At 44.8% G+C, this 18,582-nt stretch overlaps 1 protein-coding gene across 46 annotated transcripts in view; it reads left to right on the plus strand.

Moving 5' to 3' along the window:
• TCF7L2 (transcription factor 7 like 2) overlaps positions 1-18,582 on the plus strand; it is a 200,738-nt gene that overhangs the window by 151,286 nt on the left and 30,870 nt on the right. Inside the window, exon 1 of one of the 46 annotated variants that reach the window (XM_047701544.1) lies at positions 9,666-9,803. The exons of the other annotated variants lie outside the window; for them this stretch is intronic. Coding sequence (XP_047557500.1) covers positions 9,681-9,803 — 123 coding nt within the window. The 5' untranslated portion in view covers positions 9,666-9,680. Of the gene's footprint in view, positions 1-9,665; positions 9,804-18,582 lie in introns of those variants that run through there. 46 annotated transcript variants of the gene reach the window in all.

The following is an 18,582-nucleotide window of genomic DNA, read 5'->3' on the forward strand; positions in this document are numbered from 1 at the left end:
GCGATATTTTGGACTATCCTCACAGAGACCGGGAAGATGGCCTTTGTGTTACCAGCTTTTATGGAGAGGAACCAAATCAACTCTCTAAGATCAGGTCTACGGGAAGCATTTTTTCAAATCTTGTGATTTTGTGTTGAGTCCCTCTAGGATCCTTGAAGAGCTTGACATTTGGGGGAGTAATAATGTTAGAGAGTATCTTGTGGTACTAATAATCAGCTTTGGCATTATTTGAAATGACTAGAGAGCCATTGAGTAGGGCATTTGGAAGAGGAAGGAATGTCCTTTTCTTTGGAGTGGTTGGTAATCAGAGTCTTGGGTACCAAGAAAACAGTACATTCTAGAGGAGTATTCAAAGGCAGACCTCTTCTGTTTTCAAGGGTAGGTTGGAAATTGTTACAGAATATTGAGTTGCATTGAGCACAAGAAAATGTACAGCAAAAACAAACAAACAAAAAGCTATCTGCATGACTTTCGCCAGAATAGATTATAATGGATTAGGTCACTGCTTATAAAATCTAGTTTGAGAACTCGTTCTCAGTGAGGCAGAGCCCCATGACATCTGAGGCCAACAGCACTGGCACATATGTTCAATTGGCTAAACGTTTGGCTTAGAAAAATAACACCTGATGGTATCACCATATCTCTCTTTCTTCTGGAATCTTCCAAACTTGGATTTTATTAAGTGAAGGAGCTCCTTGTTGATTTAAAGCCATAATAGATGTCCCCTGATCTAAAGAGTACTGGTTGACACAAAAGGGGAAGGAATATAGTTTAATAAAGGTACTCAATCCCTTCTCTAAATGGGGGAAAAAGGGATTGAGGTAAAAAGAAAGAGTCAGCCTTCACACCACAGTTATCTTAGAGGAAGGGTAATATGATTGGAGACTTGACATATTTCAACCGAATGAAAAATCAAGATACCTTTACCAAAACTGTTAGCAAAAGGGAACTGGCAGGGGTAGGAATGGAGAGCATTTCCTCTCTTACCCCCTTCCGGCCCTCTTCCTTCCTTCCTTTCCTAGCTGTCTGTGAGGAGCAAAGCAGGTGGCTCCCTGTGGCTGACTTTTCATGACAACATGCCATTAGAAATTGCCGTCCTGTTGATCAATCCTCTCGACATGACAGATTTGCCGCAAGGCCTGGCTCTTTGAGCGCCAGCACTGTGGCTTTTCCCTCCTTTTTTCCTGCACTAATTGGTGAAAGTTTTTTTACTGTGCTAGTGGCAGAGGAAATTCTTTTGAACGTTGTCACAATCAAGTGTTGACTTCTTTAGAATTGCAAGTAGGTTAAGTGAGTATCAACATTGGGGGGGGTGGGAGGAGGGAAAACACTAACACAAAGTTACTACTACTTAAATTTTATGATTACAATCAAATTGGAAAACAAACTAATTGAAACATACACGCACACACTAGAATGAAGGCAAGTGTTCAAATTATGGTCCTTTTTAACTTACGTTATGTTTTGTTATTTTGGGGTTGGGGCAGCCCTGTCATCTGGAATGGGGAAAACACATTGTAATGTTGATTAAGTAAAACATACCCATTGTAACTCCTTAGTTTCTTCCTATATGAATGGATTCAGAACAGCAGTACCACAAACATTACATAACATACTGCAAATCAAAAGGGACACATAAAGCTTCTATTAGTAGAGTGTATTTTCCTCTGAACTATTGACATTTCTTCTGTCCAAAATCAACATACAGAGAATAACCTCTTGGCAAAGGATTTGTTCTCAGATACTGATTCTTCACTGAGGTATCAAGATGCAATTCTGCTTAAATTTTGCTGTTCTGGTCATATATGGGTTGTTTTTGTTTGTTTTGTTTTTGTTTTTTTTTTTTAAACCTAGAATGTAATAACCTTTCATATTCTTTAAGACCAGACTGACTTCTCAATGAAACTGAGAATCATCACAGTTTATCTTTCTTTTTAGAGAGAATTCAAATCTGAAATGTCTTTTTTAATATGAATGATTTGAAATATTTACTGAAGGAATTTGTAAAATTACTGTGTGCTTAAAGACATATTCTTTGGTGATTTAAAAAAATTGGTAGGTTAAAAGTTTCGCTTTGCTAGATTGAGAGAGAATGTATTTAAATTTCTCATGTCAGAGAAGCTGTCCGGTACATTCTGATTCTTGACTCTGTACCATTTGAGATAATTCCTAATTGAAAACAAAGTAACAGAGGGCATGAAAGCTTATAACTTTACCCTGGGTTTTTGGTAACCTATCAGGAAGAAATCCTACACAAAGGTAAGGATTTTGTACTGACTCAAGATAAAAACGTAGAAACCTTGTATATAGAAAGGAGGCTACTTCTGTTCCCTAGTAGATATTTATTAGGAGAAGAGAATTGTAGAATAAACGTTACTAAGATTATTAACTGAATTTCTACTTAATTATTTTAGTTTTAAGGACAAAATGGAAAGGAGAAAGAAGACAGTAAAATGTTGTCCAGAATTACCTGGCCCCGTAGCCCTTCTTCGCCACCACAATTGTTCCGATTGTTGGGTTTTAGGGAGAGAAATGCAGAAACCCCTATTGAAAGAAGCATCAATTCGTATAATTAATTTTGCCATTGTAAAAATCATTTGTAAAATTTGCATTATTAACATTATCAAGTCACTAGTTGGTAAGACATCAGACATGACGAGAGTGAAGGGCAGCTTAGGGAGAGCTGGGCTTTAAACCCTCAGTAGATCCGAGTTAGGATCAAAGGCGCTTGCTTTATGTGGCTGTGCTAGACTTTGAAGTCCTGACTGCACCTACAGCACTCATTTCGTCAAGTTCACTGGTGTCTTAATAGCAGATCAATAAGTTTCAAAGTCGGAGAGTTAATTTGATACTAGTGCTGATGCGGTCGTGCTGGGGAAGCCGAGAGAGGCAGGGAAAACTGCCTATTACCAACTCTGGTACAGAGCGCACAAAGATGCAGATTATGGGTATATCCGTGACCCTGAAAACACAGGCTCTGGTCAGGAGTGGGCAAGCTGTGGATTAATAAAGCAAGGAATCCTGAATTTAGACATCATGGGTTATTTGGAAGCTAGTTCATGTTGAAAACCCTTCAGTTGGATACACACGTCTGTGTGCTTGCCCGTATGTCTGTTTGGTGTAGATAATAAACATAGGACAAGAGAAATGCATGCACATACCTTTCTGAAATAAAAGGGGATCTGCATAAGGACCACAGGAGATTTTCTGGGGTGATGTGGGGTGAAAAAGGGTACGAAATATGTTTGTAGTTTTTGAAGGGAGCTTTGAACATGTGTTTGCATCATGGGGGGGTTATGCTGATTTTTTTTTTCTTTTAAAGTAGCATTGGAAATATCTCCTTAAGTGAATAATATCTAGGTAGTAATTATTTGATACAAGTCCATTTTGATCCACTTAAAAAATTTTAAAAATGACCTCTTCAGGAGAAGTCTCAGACTCAAATTTCTTCCCTTCTTAATAGCATAACTTGATGTGCGTGCAAACACATGGATTCTTTCTTCCTGTGCTGTTTTTCCAATCCCTTACAAGATTTTTGCCTCACATCTCCCCAATTGTATATGATACATTTTTATTATATATTCCAAAGGTCTTTTGGGCATAAAGAAACCAATAGGTAAAGGTGCTGGTAAATTGAAAGAAGAAAAGTTGGGCCAAGGGGGAATGTTTGTGTATATGTTGGGGATTTTTTGTTTGTTTTCAGTGGTTTTGCTTAGGTCCTTTTTACGGAATAAGCGTAAACATTGTGGGGTGTGTGGTAGAGATGACATCAGTGGCTATTACAGAAGGGGATTTGGGGAGGGTGTACGTGTGTGTATGTGTGTGTGTGTGCAAGGGGGAGGGTGTAAAGACCCAGAGTTCAAAGATGCAAATCGCGAGAAAGAAGAAACCTTAAAAAAAAATTTTTTTTTTATAAGAACTTTACCATCTGTATGTACAGCACCGGCTTCCCAGCATCGAAGGTCAGATTCACACCCTTTTCGAACAAAACTCTAATTTAGAATGTTCATCTAAGGGTTGATAATGGTATTAGAAGGCCAGTGGGGTGGTCAGTGGGTGTTGTAGATTAGCTCAGTGGCCATTACGGCTTTACCTAGACCCCCACGATTCATTGGGTAAGATTAACCATCACATCTGTCATTTTATCCCTTTTAGTTCTCCCCTTTTTACCACATTTAAAATATGAAAAGGGGGTGGAAATATCATCTCGAAGACAATTTATATGGAGCAAGCCAATGAAGCACGCGCTTCCTAAAACGTCTAGGAAATCGCCATGTAGCTCCATGTGTGTATTTGTGTCTAATATAGTTATACACGATATAACTTGGCGTGACATATAGATGTTGAAATGATTTTGGTGAATTCAAATAATTTGGTTATGCCAGGTAAGCTGCAAATTTTTGAACTTAATTCCTTTTCATTAGTCTTTTGCCTATGTTGTAGAGAAAGTTCTGTTTTCATAATCTTGGAAGACATTTTTCTGCTACCGGGTTGATGGTTCAGTTCATGAGGCTTCTGTCAGTTTAATTGCTGGCGAAACTTCCGTGTCAACTTTGCGGCATCACAAATTAGATAATCTTGGCTTCTTAGGAGTGTCATGGGTCCTCTCTCTGTAATGGTGATTCCAGATATGAGGTGTGTGTGAGCAGGCTTTCGTGGAGTTGTGTTGTTTCCTGTGTGTTTATTACAGAAAGATGTCACTGCGAAAGGGAACGTAAGAGTTTCTGTAAATGTAATGGTTCATCCTGAATAAAGTGAGAGAGACAGTGCTTGGAATCTGGGGAATAGAGGTGGAAGGAGCCGAGCTGATGAAGGTGTTTCTTGTCAAATTTGTGTAGGAATTATTTACCGTGCTGTCTTTCTTGGGCTGCTACAGTAAAAGTGAAGACATGGAAAATTATCCCAGATGGGACGAATCGCTTGTTCTCTGTTCTTTTTTTTTTTAAAGGAAAAGATTTCAGGAAAGAAAAAAAAAAGTCGTCTTTTTCTTTAGAACAGTATGAATAAAATCTGGACAGCTGTCGAAAAAGATATGCCGTCTGCATTTTTTTTTTTTTCAATTTCTAGCCGCCACCATAACTAAATAGCTTGAATAGTACATCTTTTTTTTTTTTCCCCTTCATACATAATGATCTCTACTTCATTAAAAGCGTATTAATCTGGTTCCCAGTCTCTTGGGAGACACCTTAAGATGATGATATTGTGGGTTTTTTTCCCCCCGAATTGTTTAAAAAAAAAAAATTCTAGCAGATTTGGTCCCTGTCAGTCAGAAATAATTGTGTTCTTAATCTTGTCCCTGATGGATGACTCGGAGTTCAGCAACGGGCCGGCTCCAATGACAAATACAATATTAATATTCATTAACTGCTTTGACAATGCTAATTTTGATGCAGTAGTAAAGGGCCTTCCAAAGTTAGCGGCCAAAGCATCAGAGCTGCGCAAGGTGGCAAGATAATTTGTGCTGGTTTGCTGAGCTGAAGGCTTTTAAAGTCTATAGCAAAAAGCTAGGTACCACAAACAAAAAAGAGAAAGAGAAAAAAGTTCTGAAGCATTGGAAGGCAGGGCTGCGGAAATAATACGATCACAGTCCGCTAAAAAATTTGACACCTCTGATGCAGTTTCTTTGAGTGAAATTTCTACAAAGTTGCAACAAAAAAGCATAGCATGGTAAGTCAGCACATTCTTGATTTTGTTTAATCTTTTTGATCTTTTCAATTATCGCTATTTGAAGATCAATAGTCATTTTTTCCTACTATGCTTAGAAGACGCGCAGCGGTGGTTTAATATGTGTTAGGAGCATTTGCTTTAAAGGAACACATCCACAAGTTTCGGTAGTTTTTTTTTTTTTTTTTAAGTTAGTCATGAAAAATGTTATACAGTAAATTGTTCTGAATTCCTTTACATATTGGTGTTTTTAATGGTCTATTTTGGCTTTTGTATTTACCCCCACCAAAAAAAAAAAAAAAAAAAGAATTCAGCAAGATAATTAAGCTCTGGATGTTGTCAAGAATTTTGAGGATACTTTCAGCAGGCAGAAAACTTCGGAGTGAAGTGGTCCTCTAACTTTATCTAAATTCAGCCAGTTTCCCCCCCTTTCCTTCTCTGAATGGCATCAGATAGCTATTAAAGCTTAATTTCACTGGAGAACTGCAGAGCATTACTCTCGCCAACTTAGGTGAACTTCTTTGGACTATTGAAATTGCCTTTATGTTTGCCAAGTTGGCAAACAAAATATCAGGCTTTGTTCTTTTGATTGAATGCCGGGTTGGGGGGAGGAAAAAAAAAAGGAGTAAGAAAGCCCTGCCTTTTTTTTTTTTTTTTTTTTTGAACACCCCCTCCCTTTTTTGGGGGGGATGGATTGTTGTGGAATCGGGGGAGATCCCAGTTATTGTGCCCTTCCCTACCAAGCGAGATAATTCTGTGAATGGAACTGTGCGTGAGCATCCTGTCTGCCGGCGCCGCTGGTGTGTGCTGCTCCCCTGTGCTGCGGGCGCGCCGCGCGGCTGCAGGGCGGGTGCTGCCCTCCAGTGGAGCCTGCGGCCGGCGCGGGCCCTCGGCGGCCATCGGGGCGCGCGGCAGCATGCCCGCGAGCCGGCGGCGGGAAGGAGAGCCCCGCAACCCGCTCTAGATGGTAAGCGGCCCGCGCGGACGGACGGACGGGCGGGCGGCGGGGCGCGGGGCGGGCGGCGTGCGGTGGCCGGCCCGCTGCATCCCCGCGCGCGCCGCCCTGCCGCGCCCCTGCCTGTCCAATGCCTTGCATGCTCCTGGTCTCAGCCTTCCCCTGGTTCGCTGTCACTTTGCAATAACTTTTAAGATTGATGTCTCTTGATTGGTAAGGTGCCCAATGGAGTGGGGCTTCTTTTTCCCCCTTTCCCCTTAACGCTCTTTAAAAAAAAAATTAAAAAAAAAAAAAAACAGAAACGAAAAAGAGAAAATGACAATACTTTTGACTCCGAACTTTTAGCTCGCGCCAGTGCAGACCTGCTTTAGCATTATTGTTGAACTCGGAGGTGACTGTTCAGAGCGGGGGGTTCGTTTCTTTTCACCCACCAAGTTTAAGTCACAGACGCTCCACCCTCCTGGCTCCCCTCCTTCCTCCTTATCCCCAAGAATTTTCATAGAGGGTCCACATTTTTCTACTTTTCGTTATACATTCGTGCAAGACCCATTTCCCCTTCTGCCCGTCTCAAACTTCTTTATTTAAAACAGAGCACCAGAACTTTTGCTGCTGCTGCTGTGGTTGGGGACGGTGGGGCATAATTGAGCAGTCTGTACCGCTCCTGACTTTATTTCTCCTCCACTTGATTGTGATTTTATGCTGAAGGGAAAGGAAGCTCTCGCTCATTTTTGTTTGTTTGCTTTTCATTTGGGGAAGTTTCTTAAAAAAAAAAAAAAATCCCGTAGAACTTTTCGGTATCCTACACCTTGTGATTTTTTCTTTTTTTCTGGAAATATTCTTCTGACACCTTGGGTCACGCTGGGGATGGACTCGGGATAGGGCGATGGGGCAGCAGATATCCGGAAGCAGTTTCTTAGGAGGAGTGAGTTTGAAGAAATTCACCAGATTTCCCTGTTCTTTTTAAGGAGGAGGAGGAGGAGGTGGTCTGTCTGGAATGTCTTGGCTCATCTTGCTGTTTCCATTTTCCTTGTCTTTTGAGAAAGCCAGAAAATACCGACTCAAAGTTGCCCATCCTGTTTGCTGCACTTTATAAGTTATTGTTGCTGAATGATTGGGAGCTGTCCATCAGCGGGGAGGGAAACTTGCAGTTTACTTAAGAAATTGCATGTGTGACAAAGGCAGCCGCCGAGTGTGGTGGTCCCTTGAATAGAGGGAGGGAAGGCAATTAGGAACTGTGTGGTTGGGGCTTTTTACTTGTCAAACTGGAAGCTCATTGCTTTTGTTACCGCCATGTAAAGGGAAATGGCAGGGTTTTGTTTTGGTACTAAGGACCTTAAAGATTGCTGCCTGACACACAGGAAAGGCCGGATAAGTCTAGAAAGAGGGGCCACAGAGCAGTATTTTTAAAAAGAAGAAAAGAAAATTAAGAATTCTCACTTTTTTGTTATCTTTAAGCCCTTCTAGGCTTTGTTTTTGTTTGTTGTTTTTTGTTGTTTTTTGTTTTGTTTTGTTTTGTTTTGTTTTTTTTTGCGGGGGGTAGGGGAGGGAAGTAGGGGAGAGAGGAATGGGGGTTATTAACTCATCTGGTGTATTAAAGACCAGCCTCATGAAAAGAGTCCTATAAACAGCTAGGCAGTCGGGTCAGTAAATTAAAAACATCTCCTCAATGTTAGGTGTCCCGCCGCCAGAAGAAACCAAATCTTTGCCACTGGTCTTGCTTGAAGCAAGACAGATCCAGGATCCCATGTGGCAACAGGGGCGTTTTCTTACCTGCATGCAAATCGGAGTTGTGTGTTTGCTTTTGAACAGGGTGAAATTATTTAACACTTGGGGTGGGAGAGGACCGGAAAGGCTCTTTTGGTCCTCGGCAAGTTTCTTCTATCTTTAACCCCTCCTGGAGCAGCCACCCTCCCTCACTCCCCTCCTTCATGTAAAAGAGGATGATTTCAGGCCTGTGATGTCTGAGTCTCTCAACTCCAATTAAATTAAACCCACACCAATGTACCCGGCCCTGGATCCTATGAGAGCCCCAGGAAAAGTAAGTCGGGCTTGTGGGATTTAGGGCTAGCCTTTTGCATTCCTTTGCCTTCTCTTTTCTCTCTGTCCGTCTCTGTCTGTCTCTCTGTCTCTCTCATTCTGGGGAAAGCTCACAAAACTCAACAGTCAAAAAGCAAGTTAGCGGTATGGCTGCTAGAATGCCAGGAAATACAGGAAGCTTACGTTCTTCTGCTCCCAGAGAGGTCAGTTGAAAATCTTTCCAGCACAGTCTTTTACTCTAGAAGGAAAAGAGGGTGTGTGTGCGTGTTTGGCAGACAAGGCCCCACCAAGTGTCACTCCCGTGTCACTGTGACAAGAAAATATACTTTCCCCCTCCCTCCTCCTCTCGCAATGCAGCCCTCTCTCGAAGAAATTTGTTTTGAGGGATTTGACAATCTTGCAGATAAAGTGCCTGCCTACTGCACTTGGTTGATCATTTTCCCTCATGGCTGACCGTAATTTCTTAGCTACTCTTAGCGGTAGCGCTGTCCCTGCTGCCCAAGGTAACGGGTGAGGGAGGGGGACTTCGCTTAGGTGCCCTCAGCTGGCTGGGGAACATGGGCCTTTCCCCCTTTCTTCACGGATTTTGTAGTGCTGAAGATTAGGAACTAGAAGGAGGTGGTTTGGTTTTGTTTTCTAATTAAGAATTTTTTTAAAAAATCTTTCTGCAACCAGTAGAACTAGATTATTAGGTTTCTTTTTGCTTTGTTTATTAATTTTTTTCTGTTTTGGTTTTTGAGGGATGGTGCGTGTGGAAGGGGACGAATTAACAAAACAATGATGGGTAACTGTGAGTGAGAACTCTGGGCATTTTGAATAAACCAGGGCAGAAATTTGGATCCTCTATCTTTTAAGATGCTTTTTTCCAGCTCTTTAAGTGAAAAGCATAAAGGGAGGGGAAACTGGGAGGAAGAAGAAAAGTGAGAAAAGCAGTCAGGGAGGAGAAAAAAACCTGGCCCAGTCCCATCTTGAAGGTACAGAGAAAGTTTTTTGTGAGGTGGAGAAAAAGAAGAGAAAAGCTATTATGTACCCTAGGGATGCAGTTTTAGTGGGGATGGAAGATTTGAGTGGGAAGGGAGGCACAGTGGCCTCCGGGCTCTCTCTTTTCCAGCAGTTGGGCGGTTGGCACCTCAATTTGAATTGCTGGGTGAGTAGTGGGGTGTGTGTGTGTGTCCTTGCTTATGGTCTTGACCATTAAACCTCTGTTCCTTTTTTTTTTTTTTTTTTCTAATTCAGACCCTGGGAAGGGGAAAAACAAAACCAAGAATAAATGGTCAACTCAAGCTGTGCCCTTCCCCGATCTACTTTCCATAGCAGTGTTTTGGGGAGTTGGGGAGAAAGGGTTAAAGAAAAAATAAAGATGAGGAGGAGAGAAAGCTTGACTTTCATCATAGTCCTTAAGCTGTCTAGCAAGGCAGAGCCTGCAGAGCCGGCTCCCCAAGTTCCAAGAAGCTGGGGATCCGGAAAAGGGTGGTGGGGTCAAGGATTTCTTTTACCAAATAAATTTTTCCCCTTCACCCTCCAGGGCAGGCTCCGCTGGAAGGAAGGGAAGGGAGAATGACATTGCCTCAGAGAGGAGCGTGCTTGCAGAGTTGGAGACGCTGAGCATTCAGGCTCTGCTAGGAACAGGGCTTGTGGAAACGGTCTTTGTTTCGTATTTAATGATAACTTTCTGTTGCTGTATCTTTAGTTGTATTTATTTTCCGTTTCCAAATTGAGATGCCGGCCTTTTAGGGCTACCAAGACGTCTTGCCCATGGCATCTGTATTTTCAAAAACTTAAACAAGAGACCGGGTTTCTCGGAAACCTGAGCAGGAGACCCATGACTGCCCATTGTGGTGTTAATGATCAGGAAGAGGGTCCCTTTTGCAACTCCAGTTTGGGGCTTAGGTTACGCTCTAACTGTTCAACCAGAGGGTCAGATCCTTTGCCACAGCTGTCAGGGCAGCTTCGAATTTGGAGGCGATTCCTGTGATTACTTCCATTACTATCTTTTGTTGTGGAGTGGCCAAACACAGAAGCCTTTGCAGTGGTCCATTAGCATTTAGGTCTGACTTTGGGGAGGGGGGTGAAAAAATGAAATATACAACAGACTGTAAGAGTCCTTATGTTTTCAAAATCGGGAATTAAATCCTATACATCCTATTAAAACACAAAAGTGGTCAGTACTTCTCTAGTCGAGCATGAAGCAATGACCAACGTATGGCTTGGTTTTCCTTTCTGGTTGTGTGCAACTTTTCTAGTTCAGCCTACGATTGTGTGAACTGTCTAGAATCGTGGGGAAAGACAGTGCAAGCTGGCACTGCACGTGTCTAAGATGTGTTGCCATAAATTTCCCAGCCCAGCCTGGCTTCCCTTTCGGAGATTCCTGAAAGGTTCCAGAGTTTTGTTTACTCAAATTACTTGGGTTACTTAATAGCAGTCCCACTCCTTTGGTGGCCGCTAACCCTCCATTCTTGATGTCTCATGAGAAGGGAGTTGTTTGAAAGGGTGGATTCCCGACTCCAATGATACAGATATTATGATCTTTGTATTGTCACAACAGGCTGCTGCGTCGGCATTTTCTGGAAGCAACAGAGCCTGCAGCCTTATATTCTTAGGGAAACCTCCCTTTTGTGGTTTGGGGTTGGTGGGGGGCCCGGCTGAGCTATGTAATGGAATTCTTTCCTTCTGCAACATTTTGGAATGTGATGAAATCTCATGCCATGCCCTCCAGATTACATACTTCTGCGCACATTTGAAGATTTATTTATTTTTTTTTTATTGGACTTTGCCTGGGCCATTCTCTAGTTACATTAAACTTCTAACTTGTCAGCTTGCTTTGATAGGGAGTTGCGTCCTTTTCACGTGTTTCATTTATGGAGACTGTGGATGTCCTTTAAAGGATGCCCATGTTTGGGACACTAATGGGGCAACAAAGAATAGAGCAATGCAACACTACCTCTGCATCTGTCATTGCTGAATTCCTGCTGAATCCAAGGTTTCGGGGCATTTGTGTCTATTGGGCCACAGGAAGACGTTCATCCCTCCTCTCCATGTACCTGTTCTTTTCTAGGGAGAAATTCACCTGCTCTCTGAAGGAAACAACCGTTTCAAAGAGCACTTACCAGACTCCATGTAGCAGGCATGAATTCAAATACAATACTGTCTAGATTCGAAAGTTAGGCACAGGGTATATTAGAAAAACAAAAGACATTTTTGTACAGCTGGTCATTGTAAATAAATTAGAAGGGTGGTATCAGGTTTTGTTCACTACTTTCTTGAAATCCCCAGGATGTAATAACCATTATGTACTTAAAATTTACTCTAAATCAAAATTGGTGATTTCCTTTCCATTATATTCAGGAATCCCTAGATTTGGGGTTGTTGGGGTTTTGGGGGAGGGATAGCCTGGAAATCATTATTTTTTTTTTTTTTTAAGTTGTTTTGAATTTGAGCTTTTGGATTTCTTCATTTGGAATAGGTTAGTTTTATTCCTGGCTCTGTTTTGAAAATCTGCTCTCCTAGAAACAGCTGTACCCTCTTACCCAGTCCCCAAACATTCCCTGCCAACGTGGGACACTCAACAAGATTGATTATGCTAGCAGTAATCGTTTAATACCCACGTAGTAGGGAAACACCTTGCGGGAGGGTGGAGGCTGCGAACTACCAAGAAATTACTTAGGGGTGAAGTGGTTTGTTCTTCATCTCTGAGGCCCGGTGGAGGATTAGGACAGTCAGAGGACCCTGTCGTGCCTGCTTCACCCCCTCCCTGACCTCCGCCACGCTGTAGCATGTTCCTGGAGGGACACGGGCAGGAAGAAAACCCTGGGAATTCACTGGTCAGGGGCCAGCCTGGACCGGGCGGGCCAAGACTTAAGCTTGCAAGTGTTTTAAAAGGTTAGTTGGGGGAAGCACAATGGGATGCTTTCTTTTTATTGGGAAATAAATGAGAATGAGTGGAAATAAATTATGTTTAATGAACTTAACTGGAAGTAATTGTTCAAGAGCCTGTGAAAGCACAGCTTTGCCGGGTCGGCCCTGGGCTGCGGCTCTCACAGAGCCAAACAGCTGGAGCACGTCTTTCTTTTCCAGGTTAAAATGTTCCCCTCCGTGTGCCCACACCCCCACCCTGACACCTCCAGCCCCACTCCCAGATCCCCCCCCTCCTTTTTGGGGATTAAGAAAAGGTCATTAAGAGCAGAATTTGGCCCCCTAGACCCTGAGTGCTTGGCAATCTGTTTGGTGTGTTACCAGCTGGTTTGTTATATTATGGGAGGGATGTGGAGGGGGTTTGAGGGAGACCAAGGGCTTAGGATGGTTTGAGTTAGTTCTATGTATATGCATATGTGTGAGAGAATTTGGATGAAAATTGAGTGCACATTTATTCTCTCCTTGCCTGCCCTGTTCAATCATTTCCCTGCACGAAGAATTTCAATGCTTGTGTGAGTATATGAGAAACTATGAGTCGGCAGAATTTTGGAGAAAGCAAGGAGAGTCTCTCTTCTTCTTGCTGTCTAAGTGGATTTGTTTCTGGGGTTGGGGGAGGGGTCCCGGCCATCGAGAGTTTACCAAACAAACAAGCAGCACCCACCCTGGTGTCAGGCTCCCTCGGGTTCCAGAAGCTGTCACTTGGCAGCCTTGTGGGTGGGCCGGGCATCCCCAGCAGCAGGCCCGGTGAGGCAGGCTCTGTTTTTGTGTTGGAAGGTGGGGCTTTCTTCTCTGCGACTCCCAGGCCCACCTCCTTTTCCTTAACCATCTCATTTCTCCCAGCAAAACTCGAACCCTGTGAAGCCTTCTCTCTTCCGTGTTATTTTCAGTGGTGGTGCTCTTGCCATTAATGTAAGTCTTGTCCAGGGAAACCGTATGCCCTTGGCTGGGAGCAGGCCCTTTGGGAGCAGCGGCCTTCCGCCGCCAGTGGGCTCTGGGCACCGCTCTGCCTGGGCTTCCAGAGCCAGGGGGAGAGGGGCGGAGGGAAATGTTTGCAGAAGCCCATCTGGCCACTCTTCCACTGTGTGTGTGCAGGAGCTTGGCAAGCCGTGACCGCAGGATGTTCACAGGGTGAGTCGGCGTGGGCCCACCCATGCGGGCCAGACCCAGGCTGCCATGTGCATCTCCTGACGTCATTCCGGCAGCTGCAGCAGGTGCCCATCCGGGGAATGGGCTGTTGAGGCAGGAAGGCTACCTTTGCCGACCATTCCACCACTCCCTGGCCCATCGCCTGAAAAAATCGGACTAGTTGAGTCACAGAGGGTTGTCGATGAGTAAGGAGCGGCCCCTCCTCCATCTCCACCCCCTCCTCTCCAGCGGCGCTCCGTGCCTCCAGTGACGTGCGACATCATTCACGTTTCGCTAGTCGCCATTGGCCTTGGCGAAGCCATAGTCAGTGGCATCCGGCAGAATGCATGGAGCTCTAAACCCATTTTTAAATGTAAACTCTGAATGAACAGTGTCCCTTCCTGAGGCTGATTTCAGCCTCCGGGAGGGCTGGGGAGCCCAAGACCACGGAAGACCTCCTGTGTCCTCCCTGGGGAGGGGAGAGAAGGCTGACAAATGCTTCTCTGTGCTGCTTTTGTTTTATTGTGCTGGGCTCCTCAAGGCACTTTCTGGCCCCATTTTTCTTCTGCAGAAAAGGAGAGCAATAGGGGAGTATTGAAGAGGAGGGCTGGCGGAGAGGCCGGCCCTGCAATGGCTCTATTTGTTTTCAGCGTCTGCTGATTAATAGGTTGCGAGGTGAATGGCAAGCTTTCATTCCCTTTGGGTTCCCCACGGTTACGGAAGGTTGAGGGTCGGGGTGAGAGGAGGGGTAGCAGGGAGATCTAGAAGTGCCTGAATCAATCTTTCATTTGCCAGGTTCCAAATCACAAGCCGAGCTTGGATGGGGCTGTGGGCACTTGGCAATGAGGGTGGCACGGCCAAGCTGCAGAACATTGTTGCTTAAGGGTTCTCCAGGGGTCAGAGGTCAGCCACCAGGGCGCCCCCCTCCCAACTCCCCCACTGTAGTTGGATGAATACTTTGGGTGGTAAGGCTTTGTGCATTTTGAGAGCTGGTAAAGCCCCCCCCCCCCCCCCATTTTTTAATCATTTAACTCTTCAGTGCTCAAAACCCATAAAGCATAATGACCAGAACTGGGGAAGACTTTGCTCTGCGTAGAAGCTGTTTCTCCAGGTAGAAAATAGAAAGCTCTGATTTACGGTCCGATGAGGAATTTTCTTCCCTTTAAATAGACACTGTTTACTTTGTTTAATTGGTTCAAGGTTTTTGAGCTGACTTTTTCTTTAGTTTCTTGTCAGCTGAACTGACGGCATGCATTGTGTTTCTATCACCAGAACCCTGCTGGACCCTGATACTGCTCGTGTCTATCTGTTTGAGGGGCAGGAAGCATCCCAGTAAAATGGCTTTATCCCCCACCTCTCCAAATCAGCCACACATTATAAAATCTCCTGCTAAAAATACCTGGTGGCCTGTGGCATGGGGTATTCTCAATGAGGCAGGAACCTTGAGCTACTCCTAACTTGAGGTCTAGGGGGGGCAGCAAGGGGGTGCTGTTTGCTAAAACTGGTCTAGGTTCCAGGGACTGGTGGGTGGGAGAGTGAGGAACAGATCCCTTTGTGAGTCCTGAAGCCTTTGTCCAGTGGGGAAGGTTGGCCCAGGCCAAGCTCAGAGGGTGCAGCTCACTACATCAGCATGGCAGTAAACCCCATCCCAGCATCAGGCTCTGCAGACACCAGGGGCGGGTGAGCATGAAAACCTGGAAACACCACATTCCCAAGGCCTGTGATCTGCAACGCCTGCTGTGTGGAACTAATAAGAAATGCCAGCGACTTCATAAGTGTGTTGTGAGGATTTAATACAGTATGTCGTGCGCAGCGCTAAGCCAGGTTCAGTGGGAAGGCTGCACTCAGAGGTAGCAGTGGTGAGCTGTGCTGGGGTTGACAGGAGAGCTTCGGGAACAGCACTGGACAGTGCTCCTCTGTCCTGTTCTCCCTCAGCTCATCAGACAAAGGGTTCTAGGGGGCTCCAGGGGGGAGTGCCAGGTGCTGATGGCGTGGGTGTTGTGTGGGCAACTGTAGGGTGACTCCTGGACCTTACGTGGAATGTTTTAGTCACTCTCGGTGTTTTTGTGGCTCAGAGATTCCTGCTTTTCAGCCTGTTCCTAAAGGGTTAGATACGAGTAACTAGGCTCTCCATGCAACTCTCGGGGACTGCCACCACCCCGACCTTGAATGTTAGTCAGCTGTCACTGGAGGTAATGATGTTGCACGCCCTAGCAGTTTTGAAGACCTACTTAATATTTAGATAAGGTGGTTGCCTCAAAGGTTCCTGGTTCCATGTTGCAGTAGTTTGCCTTAAATAGTGGACTCTTGCCCATAAAAAGATAAAACGGGGAGAGAGGCATGTTTCCAGCTGTTTATCCCACCAACATGGATTATCACTTTCACTTAGATTCCCTAGATCATTTCTGTAAGGTTATCTGAGTCTTTCCCCCAGGAATGATACTTTTCACTGTTGAATTTCTTAGGGTGGTAACAGTTTTGGACACAGTCCTTAAGGACCCCCTTAAAGAAGTGGGCACTGATTGTAGGGAAGGGGAAAGTCTAAGGGACATTTCCTATTTGGGTTGGTTGGTGTTTCACTTATGTGAACTCCTGCTTCAAGGCCCTCATCCTGATTCTGGAAGGCCCTTGGTTATCTCTAGGTATTCAGTTCTTCTGTAGGCTTTCGTATTTGTTAGCATGATAAAGTGATGGTTTTTTTCTCAAAAGAGATGAAAAAATTTGTCAATTAAATATCACATTTTTAAGAAGAAGCATGCGCTTGTGGAAGGGTGGCCGAAAAAGTGCCACACGCTCTTGCCCTATAATAAACGTCTTGCCTTTGAATTAAGGAGTGCTGTCTGTGGATGCATTTCCCCTCTGGGACTTTGATTAGAGCATACTAGAGGGGTGGCCAACTGTACCTCCACTGTGCACTCCTCATTAGGACTCTTTGGACAGTATTTTTCAGAGCTTCTTTGCATGTGTAACTCTGTGCCAGGCCCACTATTGAGCATTTTATAGACTTGAGCCTTAATTTTCACAGTGATGCTCTGAGGTTGACCCTCGTCGCATCTAGAGTTTGCAGAGACAGGACGAAGCTCCTGAGACAGGTTGGACAGCTAGACGAGTCAAGTAAAATTTCAGTCTGGGTCTTCCTTGCATCACAGCCTTCACTCTTGGTCACTGTGTCTATGCCGGGGGCTCGTAAACCATTTTTAAGGTACTGTACTGATAAAGATACGACTAGCTGGTTTTTGAAGGTCTGTCCAGCTTTGTGCTATGATTCTGAGCGACTCCATGTTGGTGAATGAATCTGTGAGACAGTGTGATCTCTTCCTCTCGTGACTGCAGTTGGAATTCAGTGGCTCTTCAGCAGCTTGAGTCTCACCACTGACACAAGCCGGGCATGACAGGGGATGGAAGGTTCTAGAAGACAGTCTTTGTCCTTAAGGAGCCTAGCTATAGTGGAATCAAGAAAGGTACATACGTGACTCCAGCATGGACATGATGTGACATAGAAAGAAAGGACTGTGGGGTCCTTGGGCTGGAGAGATGGGGCATTTTCAGGAAGAACACCCTCCCATGTGCCCAGTAGTAGCACAGGAACAGGCAGGCTGTATGGGAATCATGACTGGACCCTGGACTCTGCTGGGGTGACTGCATTCTTTCCCCTTGCTTGCTTGGGAACTGGTCAACCTGGTGAGACCTGTGGTTTCCTAGGGACCTGCCTGGCACACAGTCATGATCAGAAGATACAAGATTGTGGGCAGCTTGAATCCATCCCCTCCCGTGTTCTAGAGTCTGACTGGACTGGGAAAAAACCATATTGTGCAAAACAGTGTGAAGGTGATGGTGTCCAGCTTTGGTCAGAGTGAGCTTCTTCCATGTTTCTAGGAGGAAGAGGGAAAATTAACTTTTAAATCCTACCCCCGGTGAGCACCACTCTTGTGCAGATTCTATCTTCATCCTTTGCTAGACAAGTAGAGAAAGGTTTTCCCTGCATTTCCTGTTAGTCCTGCTTGGAAAGCAGCCGTGGAATTTGTGCGTCTGAGCTGTAGACAGAACTACGCCATCAGGCAGCTTCTCCCTAACGATAAAATAATAAATACCAAGAATAATAAACCACCAGTCCTGTGTTTACCATGTGGTAGGTTCAGTGCTAAGCTCTTCCCATGGATTTTCTTGAGAACTCTGGGATCTGTGATTCTTGTTAGGACCCGGGCCTCTTACCCTTTGTACTTGTCTGTGCCCATGTAGTCCTCTGGTCTGGGGGTCATGCGTCATGGCTGAACCGAGAGCTACCATCTCTGGAACTCAACAGGCTGACTTAGGATGCCTGGGTCCTGATCCCAGACCCACTGAATCAGGTTCCTGCTGAGAGATTTCCTAGAGACAAGCATCCTGAGAGAGGCTTGACTGAACTGGAGCAGAGAATTATAGGCTCCACTGCCCACTGCTGGCCCTTCAATCCCCATCCTTTGCTTCCTTCCATTGTTTCTGGTGGTCCCGTTTCTCAGAAGCCCTCCAGCCTCTAAGCGACAGGCTTCCCTGCTTTGGGTTATCTGTGGTTCTTCCTACTCATCACATAGTCTTTCCACCCTTACTCTGGAACTGGTCTGCATTCTTACATTTCAGCAGGTGTGTATCTTTCCAACCAAACAAAAGAAACGTCTGGAAGTTGGCAGTAGTCATTTTCCTTTCCTTTCCTCCTGGTGGTCTTCGCTCTTCTGACTTCCTCTCCCTCCCTCTCCTTCTCTCTCCCCTCTCCATCCCAGAGTGCCTTAAGAGTTCAGTTGTTGGCTACTTTTCAGTTGGCCATGGCCTTGAGGCAGTAGCCCTTCACTCTGCTGGAATTGGCCTTGTCCAGACCTTCAGGGCTGCTAGGGACGTGTGACTAAAGCTCCCTC

The sequence above is a fragment of the Lutra lutra genome, chromosome 14 (assembly GCF_902655055.1).
Source record: "Lutra lutra chromosome 14, mLutLut1.2, whole genome shotgun sequence".
Classification (NCBI taxonomy): Eukaryota; Metazoa; Chordata; class Mammalia; order Carnivora; family Mustelidae; genus Lutra; species Lutra lutra.